A 9,838-nucleotide genomic window follows, 5' to 3' on the forward strand; every position below is an offset into this window, starting at 1 on the left:
TATATATGTATATATGTATATATATATATACACACACACTATTACTTACATAAAGTGAACATTACCCGGTGATCAAAAAGAATGAAATCTTGCCATTTGCAATGACATGGATGGAACTAGAGTATATTATACTAAATGAAATAAGTCAGAGAAAGATAAATACATGATTTCACTCATATGTGGAACCTAAGAAACAAAATAGATGAACATAAGGGAAGCAAAAATAATATAAAAACAGAGAGGGAGTTGGGGTACCTGGGTGGCTCAGTTGGTTAAGCGCTAGACTTCAGCTTGGGTCATGATCTCATGGTTTGTGTGTTGAGCCCTACATGGGACTCTGTGCTGACAGCTCAGAGCCTGGACCCTACTTCAGTTTCTGTGTCTCCCTCTCTCTCTGCCCCTCCCCTGCTCATGCCTTGTCTCTCTCTCTCTCAAAAATAAACATTAAAAAAGGCAAAACAGAGAGGGAGACAAACCATAAGAGACAATGAAATACAGAGAACAAACTGAGGCTCCTGAAGGTGTATTGGGGGGATGGGCTAAATGGGCAATGGCATTGAGGGCACTTGTTGGGATGAGCACTGGGTGTTATAAGTGATGACTCACTAAAGTCTATTCCTGAAATTATTACACCATATGTTAACTAACTTGCATTTAAATGAAAAAAAAAAAAGTCTCAGTGGTTGAGGGATCCCCTTCATTTTCCATTTCTGTCGCAACAGCTAAAAATCTACTTTTATCTTCCTCCTATTATAAGATTTATTAAATGAGTCTGTGGAATCAAATAAAGTACACATATGGCCTCCAAGGGGGAGGGGTAAGCCCACTGAAACCTACACAAAATTTTATGTGTATGTGCATGCCTCACCAAGGGAAAATGAGTAAGCACTTATGGCTGAGACTGTTGAATTATCCTCAGGAAAGGCTGACTTTCCTCTGTAGTAATGGAAACAAGGTGAAGATGTCTGGCGTCTCCAACTTTTTTTTTTTAATGTTTTATTTATTTCTGAGAGAGAGAGTGATAGCGTGAGCAGGGGAGGGTCAGAGAGAGAGGGAGACACAGAATCTGAAACAGATTCCAGGCTCTGAGCTGGCTGTCAGCACCGAGCCTGACACGGGGCTTGAACCCACGAACTGTGAGATCGTGACCTGAGCCCAAGTCGGACACTTAACCAACTGAGCCACCCAGGTGCCCCTCCAACTTTATCTAACATTGTGCTAGAGATCTCAGTGAGTGCATTGGAGAGGAAGGACCAAAAGTTTATTTGCCAATGATCATGTATATAGAAAATCCTAAGGAATCATAAAAAATCAACTACATTATTAAGTGAATTTAGCTAATTCAAAACATATAGGGTCAATACATAAAAATCAATTCAACTTCTATACACTAGCAATGAACAGTTGGAAAAGGACATGTGAAAATACCATTTATAATATCATCTGCAATATGATATATATGCAGGGAAATCTTTAATTATATGAAAAACATGTACACGGAAATCTCTAAAAATGCGGAGAGAACGTAAATGGAGATAAATACCAGATTTATGGATAGGAGGCTCAATAGTGTTAGACGGCATTTCTCCCCAAGTTGAGTTACACACTTGACACAATCCCTATCAAAATCCTAGTAGGGTTATTTTTGTTTTATTTTGATTTGTTTTGTTTTTAGAAATTGACACGTTGAAACTTACATACAAATTCAAAGGTCATAGAACAGCCAAAAATATTGTGGAAAAGAACAAAGCTGAGGGACGTAATAAATCCACTTTTAGGACTTACTGTAAATATATGGTAATCAAAGACATTACTGTACATTTAAGTATAGAAAGAGAAATCAATGGAATAGTCTAGAATTATATTCTATATATAATACATACACATTATACATGTAATACACTACACTACATACACAATTTTCAGTTAAAATACCAAAGTAATTTAATGGAGGAAATGGTGTTTTCAGCAGATACTGCTGGCAAAATGGAAAAATAAGTGAATCTCAACTCTTAACTCACAGGATACACAAAAGTTGACTTACAAGGGGTCACAGAACTAAATGTAAGGGGTAAAGCCATCAAATTTCTAAAACATAGGAGAATACACTGCAACTCTTGGGAAAGCAGAGATTTCTTCTGGAGGAATAAAAAGCATGAACTGTAAGAGCTGACAGTTGGACTTTATCAAAATTAAAAATCCCTATGCTACCAAAAACACTAAGAAAATGAGAAGGCAAACTTATTTGGGAGAAAATATTTGCAATACACATATCTGCATAGGATTTGTACCCCAAATTTATACAGTACTCACATAACTCAAACAGGAGACAAACCAATTAAAAATGAGCATGGTAAGAAGGGTTCTATGATGACCCCAACGACCGACCCATGCCCTTATATAATTCTCTCTCCTTGAGCAGGATCTCTGAATATTATGGATATCACTCCCATGATTAAGTTACACTGTATTATATGACGACATTTTGACAGACATAAGTAAAGCTAATCAAAAGGGAGATACTCTCTGCCCCTCTCCCACTTGTACTCTGTCTCTCAAAAATATACATTTAAATTTTTTTTTTCTGAGACAGAGTGCAAGCAGGGGCAGAGACAGACACACACACAATCTGAAGCAGGTTCCAGGCTCCAAGCTGTCAGCACAGAGCCCAATGCAGTGCTTGAACCCATGAACTGTGAGATCATGACCTGAACCGAAGTCAGAGGCTTAACGGACTGAGCCACCCAGCCACCCCTCAAAGATAAACATTAAAAAAAAAATTTTTTTTAACTGAGATAGATTATTCTGGGTGGGCCTGAGCTAATCAGGTGAACCTTNGGACTGAGCCACCCAGGCACCCCTCAAAGATAAACATTAAAAAAAAATTTTTTTTAACTGAGATAGATTATTCTGGGTGGGCCTGAGCTAATCAGGTGAACCTTTATAAGTGAGGCTCAGGAGGCAGATCATTCCTGTTGGCCTTGAAGTAAAGCTCCATGAGTTCTACAGCTGCAGGGAAATGAATTCTGCCAATAACATGTGCTTGGAAGGAGACCTGGGCCCCAGGTGGGACCCCAGCACTCCCCAACACCTTCCCTGCAAGCCCCTAAGACTGGGAACAGAAGGCCCAGCTCAGCTATACCTGACCCACAGAAACTGTGAGACAACATGCCTTGTTTTTTCCGTTTACTCTGACAAATTTGTGGTGATGTGTAGAAGGCTAAAACAATAGGCAAATGAACATATCCTTCACAAAAGAAGACATGTAAATAGCCAACAGGTACGTGAAAAGGTGTTTCTCATCAGTCATTGTTAGAGAAAGCAAATTGCAAACAAAATGGACATACCTACACACACACACACACACACACACACACACACACACATGAATGGCTAAATTTAGGGGGACCCCTGCCAGTCCTCCCCAGCAGTACGAAATGTAGCATGTGGAACTTTCATGGACTGCTTTGGAAATATCAAATGGTACCATTGTGGAAAACAGTTTGGAAGTTTCTAATAAAACTGAATATACGTTATCATCTGGCCAGGCTATTACACTTGATATTTACTCAAGAGAAATGATAACATGTTTCCACACAAAGACTTATACATGAATGTTCACTGCATGTTTTATTCATAATAGCCAAAAAGTAGAAACAGCCCAATTGCATATCCACAGACAAATGCGTGAACAAATTGTACCATGTCTGTACAAGGGAATAGCGCTCAGCAGTGGGACACTTTTTGGGGCGGGGTGATGGCAATCTTGTAGAACTTGACCATGGTGGTGGTTACGTGGGTATACCCATTTGTCAAAATTCACCTAACTTCACTCTTAACAATGGGTGCATTTTATATCCAAATTATAATACCTCAACAGAGTTGATTTTTAAACGTTCACTCCCCCAGCATGATTTTATTTGCTTGAAAATGGTCCCCTACAGACGGAACAACTAATGGTGCAGGTGGATAGAGGTCAATTGCAGGAGGGATGTCCTTGACTAGGAAGTAGGGTAGGATCCAGTGGAATAGCTGGTTACTGACAAAATCGGGAGTTCTCCTCTGTTTTCTGGGTTAAACAGGAAGCAGTGTAGCAGCTGAGAGGGAGGGGAGGTGGGGCATTGGAAGTAAGGGGAGTTAAGAAAGGGTGTAAAAGTCATTTCAGAGAAAAAACGGACCTCAGTCCTGCCTGCCACCCCCACGCCCACCCCATTCACCTTGAGGCTCACTTCCCACATTCCTCTCTCCCATCATTGCCTTATTTGAGCAGCTTGAAGGAGCGGCACTTTCTTCTTGGAATCTTACATTCATTACCATCATTATGGAAACTCCAGGCCAGCAGGCCAGAGTGACACTTTTGACACTTCGTGGGAGAGGTTCTACCCCCATCCCCCCTCACACCACCCCACACAGTGCTCACAGCATCCTGAGATCTCTGGGGCTTTGGGGAAGCAGCCTGGGGGGTGCTGCGGAAGCCCTTGAGAGAGGCTTCTGGAATGGAGTGACAAAAGGTGGCCATGGGCAAATGCAAGGGTCCCCCCAGACTAGAACTAAGAGACCAGAACCAAGAGGCAGGAATCAGGCTCACAGGGACAGGACAAAAAGTCAAGCTGCCAGGGCCTGGGACCTAACCAAGAAGTCTTGGTGCGGATGCATGGCTCTCCCTGGCTCCTTCTAGCCCTTTCTTCCCCAGCACCTTCAACAATGACTCTGCAGAGAGGGCCAGCTCTAACCCAGGCACTATTTCCCAGCACTCAGAAACACAATTCAGGGCACAGTCCTTCTGCACGTCTCTACTTCTCTACCCGTCCCCTCCCAGGTCTACCAGCTCCTGTGCTAGAATCTTCCAGCCTACCTGCCTGTGTGGCCTAGGGCTGCTGAGCCTATGGAGAACCAGGAAATCTGTCAGGTCCATTTCCAGCAAAATCCCCAGTCCTGTTTTCCTGGGGATTCCTTTCCATTTGGAGGATGCCAAATTTGAACTGACTCTGCCACTGAGGGGACTTTATGGACTCCTGTCACTTCAACTGTCATTGCTGTTGTGTCTTACCCGTAAGGCATGGCCAGGTGTCTGTAGACACTCAACCTGCCAGAGTCAACTCTGAGATTTGTGGTTTTAAAAGACAGTGTTCGCCACTAAAGAAGGTCACCTCAACTTTTCAGCCTGAGAAGGAAATACGTTTCCAGTGGCCATTTAGACAGTTCCCGAGCTAGAATAATGATTAGAAACCGAATGCTTTTAAACAATTTTTTCTAATATGTTTCTTAAAGCCCCCTAAATAATGACTGGCTCAACGAGGCTTGTGAACCAAAGATACCTTGGCCCTGGGGCAGAGAGAGACTAGGGCCTGGCCAGACCCTCTCTGCTCTTTGACCTTGACAGAGCTGGGCCAGAGCCCTGAGGCTCTGAGGGGTTATCTTGCCCCAAAGACACACTTCTCCTTGGTTCCTGGAGCTCTTCAGGCAGAGGGGGTACAGGAGGCCCAGTGTGATCTGGGAAGTAGAGTTGCAGCGAATCTCCATACATGTCAGCTCAGCGCTCCCAGGTGGGACACAGCCAGGCGAGAGCCCACACGGTTCCAGATTTTCTCCCGGGTGCGGGCAGAGACAGACTGGTTCCGTCGTGGTTCCCACGGCCCTGAGCAGTCAGAGAAAAATGCAGTATTAATGGAACCTCTATTCATAAACACCTTCTCTCCTGAGAGCATATTAAACATGTTCATTGGTGTCGAGAGTAGCTATTGCCAAACCGTGGAGAATCTGCTTGTTTCATGGATCCCTGCGGACAGGGCAGGGGGACGGGCAGTGCAGGCACAGGCCCAGCCCTTCGCTTACTCAGGGTGGGAGGGTGCATTGGTTCTGGAGCTCGACTCCTGCCTCAGTCTCCCACCATCAACCAGGGGGCACGCCAAAGCCTTGGCTGCTCCCAGGAGGTGTGAAGTCAGAGGAAAAGAAGGTATGAAATAGTCATTCAGAAGAGTGGGCCAGACAGCACCTCAGCCATGCCTACTTGAGGTTAAAGAGCATAAACTCCATCATCAGGGTGGGGAGGCTTTCCCCAGCCACCTCCAGCTACCTTCCAATAGGCAGGAGTCTGCTAGGAGTTGACCTTGACCTGGGGTGGGGGGGCCGGGGTGAGGGGGCTGCCGTTTGCCAGATGGGCCTACTGAAGGGAACAACCATGGACCGTCAGCTGGATGTCAAAACACAAGAGGATGCATTGCAATCAGATGCCATCACACATGAGCTGGGTGATCTTAGGGGAAAAAAATCACTCAACTTCTCCCATCTGCTTTTTCCTCATTCACAAAACTGGTATCAAAGAACCCTTTCTGCGCGGTAGTGTGCGTGCAGCAATGTGCTCTGTGGGCAAGTGTTCCCCCCTCCGGAAGGAGGCCTGGACGGGGAGGGTATTGCTCAGGGGTGTGCCTGGTGCGTGAAGGGCGGTTTGTGGGTACAGGTGTTGACTGAGCACCCCACCCCCCCCAGGCAGCACCAGCTGGGGTGCGAAAGCCGAGCCAAGCACCTGGGATCCCTCCTCACCTGGGCATGAGCATCTCAGATGTCGTCACAAACAACCCCTCTCTTGATGAGCTCGGCTGCTGCCCTGTGGGGACCCTCTAGGTAACTTCCTGCTTTTCTAGTTGAAAGCCTAGTGGTCAGAACCTGGCTTTGTCGCCCCTCAGGGGGAAGAAGAAGTTTCTCCCAGGAGACTCCTTATGTCCCCACGCAAGGGCTGCCCAAACCTCTCAGCCCCAGATGCAGACGTCTGTAGGCTGCACTATCATTTCTGCGGCATATACCTTTCTGTCCGTGCCTTTGGAATTTGGGGTGGATGCTGTGGCCTGTCCTCTGTACGGGCCAGCCAAGCCCCAGCTTCCTGTCCATGTCCTCCCCTGTGACTAAGTTGCAGGGTCCTGTGGACAAAATTGGTCAAAGATCATCCTCTCCTGTCTGGGTGGAGTGTTGATCTCCAAGCCCAGCCCAGCCCTCCGTGCCGACTGGGCTCCCTCCCTCCCAAGTCTCTGCTCAGTTCTTGCTCCTGGCCTTTAGAGCAGCCGTGTCAGCCTGTCTCCCCTTCCCTCGGCCCCTCGGCCCCTGCCCCTTGTCCTCTCCTGCCCAGGGTGAATCCTGGCACTCCACTCTACTCTGGACTTCTGAGTGACACCTGTCCATTCACTGTCCCCTCCCCCTTTTGGGGATCCACCGCCCCCGCTCAACTGACTCCTTCCCACCCGAGTCTAAATTAGCTCACATCTTGTCCATCTTAAAAAACAATGCCAAACCTTGACCTCATTTCTCCCAGGCTGAGCCATCTTCCTATTCCCACACACAGTACCCAAACGTGGGGTTTCATTTTAGTGCTGACCGCTCCCCAGCCATCACCTCCTTCCCAGAGCCCTTCTAAAGCACCGCTCCCCAACTGCGGCTCCTGCTGGACGTGACCACACAGATGTCCCACATGCGCATCAAAGCCCAGCTTCAAAACTGAGCTCTCTCCCCTGCTCACACAAACCCCATCCCTCTCCCCAACCCGACCCTTGCACTGAGTGTACAACATCATCCTCACAATTGCCAAGATGCCTGGGTGATTTCTTCAGTGTGCTGCTCTGCTTTCTGACACTGCTGGGTCATCTGTCCCCTGCAAGACCACCACTATCTCCTGGTTTCCTACCTTCAGTTGTGCGTGCGCTCAATTCACATCCCACAGAGGAAGTAGAGGCAGCTTTCAAGATAAATTCCATCATGGCTCTCCCTGCTCAAGACATTAATGGCTCCATTAACCTCATTAAAATAAAGTGCAAGGTGCCACCGGGCCCTTAAGCTTCTCCCCACACCCACAGCCCATGCTCCAGCGGCTGTGAACTTCAGGTTCTGTGATGTGTTGTCTCTTCTCCAACATTTGCTGAAGCTGCTGCCCCGATCTACAGCCTCACACCTACCTCACCCCTCCCTTCCTTAGGCTTTTAGCTGACATGTCGTGTTAGCACTGTGGACTCTGCAGGGGTGCCCACAGTACCCTGTATTTCACCCCCCACCTCCCCACGGCACCCTTGCTTAAATGTTGAGGGTTCCGGTTGGGTGTGTCCTACCAGCTTACCAGACATCATCTCTGTGTTCCCCCCACAGAGCAAGCACAGCACCACCCTTGACTCTTCTGGTCAATAAACTCACTCTCTTCCTTCTTCCAAAACTAAGCTCCTTCAGCTGTGACCGTGATTTCAGCCCTTCCCACACCCTGAAGGGCCTTTCTCCATCACCGACACCCCACAGCTTCTTCAGTACCTCCTAACCTGAAGACAAGTCCTGTCCCTGCTCAATGCTATATGACCCTCTCATGCCACCAGGCTGCAGCCCCACACCCTGTGCTTAACGCCCTTGCTCCCTCCCCTCACGGCCAGCAGCTCCCCCACCATCTTCAATCTCCTTGCCCTCCTGGGGGCTCCCGAAGGGCAATGTGAGCACATGTGCTGTAGGGCTTCACAGACATGCTTTCAAATCTCATCTCCACATCTGTCTTGCTCTGTGGCCTTGTGCCACTCACTTCCTATCTATGAGCCTATAAACTTGAGCTGATCACAGTTCCTTGTATGTTGTTGCATGAAAATTAATGCAATAATGCGCTCAGGTGCTCAACAGATGATCCTTGTTGAGGTCCTGACCCAATTCTCTTTAAAGCCCTGTCCCCCCAGAACTTTGGTGATTCTACACCACCTTAGTTAGTGCTGCCTAGCATCGATTACACCCTTACTATATATCATCATCTGTACGTGTAGCTTTCACCGTAGGTACCCATTTAACAGATGGAGGTGTTAAAGCACAGAGAAGATAACAGCGACCTAAGAAGACACAATCAACCAGGGGCAGAATCAGTATTCAAATCCAAGCTGTCTGGCTCAGTCCCCTTCTTAAACTCCTCTGCTGTTCTATGTCCAGTTCTCCAAGTGGTGCCGGGTGGGTCCTGGACATCTCATTCCTCCTCGGTCAACTCTCCCTTTCCCTGATTCATTTACTCACAATGCATCTCAGTCCCATCCCACCCCCTCACCTCTGAGCTTGCCGGACACCTCCTCTTGACGGCCTGCCTTCATCTCAGGATCAGAGAGCCCCAGACTTACTTCCAACTCCTTCCTTGGCATCCAGTGACCTGATTTTGCAGCTTTATTGGCAAATTTCTTTTACTCAGCCTTGTAGCCTAGTTTCTTGTGAGTGGGCCTGCCTCCTTCATGGGGTTGTGAATTCCCAGAAGGCAGAACTCTGTCCTCATGGTGTCTCTCTCTGCTGCAAGTACAGTGAAGGCAAATGAAACTCTCTCTCAGATCACATCCTGCCCTGATTTCCCTCTTTCTCTGTAGGGAACTATTCTTTACTCTTTCTTTTCACCTCTGATATTTTCCCCTTGCCTCTTTCCCTAGCCTCTGTCTCCCACATCCCTCCGCCCTAGTCAGGACCATCTTCCAACTGTCTCAGACTTTCCACGACCTCCTCATTCCAACCACCCAACTGTCATCCAGCAACTGGCCTTCACCACCCAGCCTTCACTGTGGCATCCCCAGCCTTCCTTTGTTTTTAAATGTTGCCTCTAATAACCTAAAACATGGCAATGGTTTTAAAAAACAAACAAACAAAAACACATGTGCCCAGGATATAGCTGTGAGTCACCAGTTTATGATCAGTGGGTTACAGATGATTGGCTGGAGGTGGGAGGAGAAAGGTCTTAATAAAAAGGAGTGTCATTTTCAGCCTCCAAGATGGCCCCTCAGTCACTGCCTTCTGGTATCTACGTCTCTGTGTAGTTTCCTTCCATGCTGTCTCAAGGTTGGTCTGTGTGACTGGA

General features: G+C 47.2%; 1 protein-coding gene across 1 annotated transcript; it reads right to left on the reverse strand.

Moving 5' to 3' along the window:
- Nucleotides 1–3,604: 3,604 nt before the first annotated feature.
- Nucleotides 3,605–9,429, reverse strand: LOC144242521 (uncharacterized). Its single transcript, XM_077777487.1, has 4 exons — nt 9,050–9,429; nt 7,676–7,756; nt 6,804–6,917; nt 3,605–5,638 (listed from the first exon to the last, which is right to left on the reverse strand). The coding sequence occupies exons 1-4, from the start codon at nt 9,138–9,140 to the stop codon at nt 5,529–5,531; spliced, it is 396 nt and encodes a 131-aa protein (XP_077633613.1). The 5' UTR covers nt 9,141–9,429; the 3' UTR covers nt 3,605–5,528.
- Between the last annotated feature and the right edge of the window lie 409 nt (nt 9,430–9,838).

This window comes from Crocuta crocuta, unplaced genomic scaffold (genome assembly GCF_008692635.1).
Source record: "Crocuta crocuta isolate KB4526 unplaced genomic scaffold, BGI_CrCroc_1.0 scaffold384, whole genome shotgun sequence".
Lineage (NCBI taxonomy): Eukaryota > Metazoa > Chordata > Mammalia > Carnivora > Hyaenidae > Crocuta > Crocuta crocuta.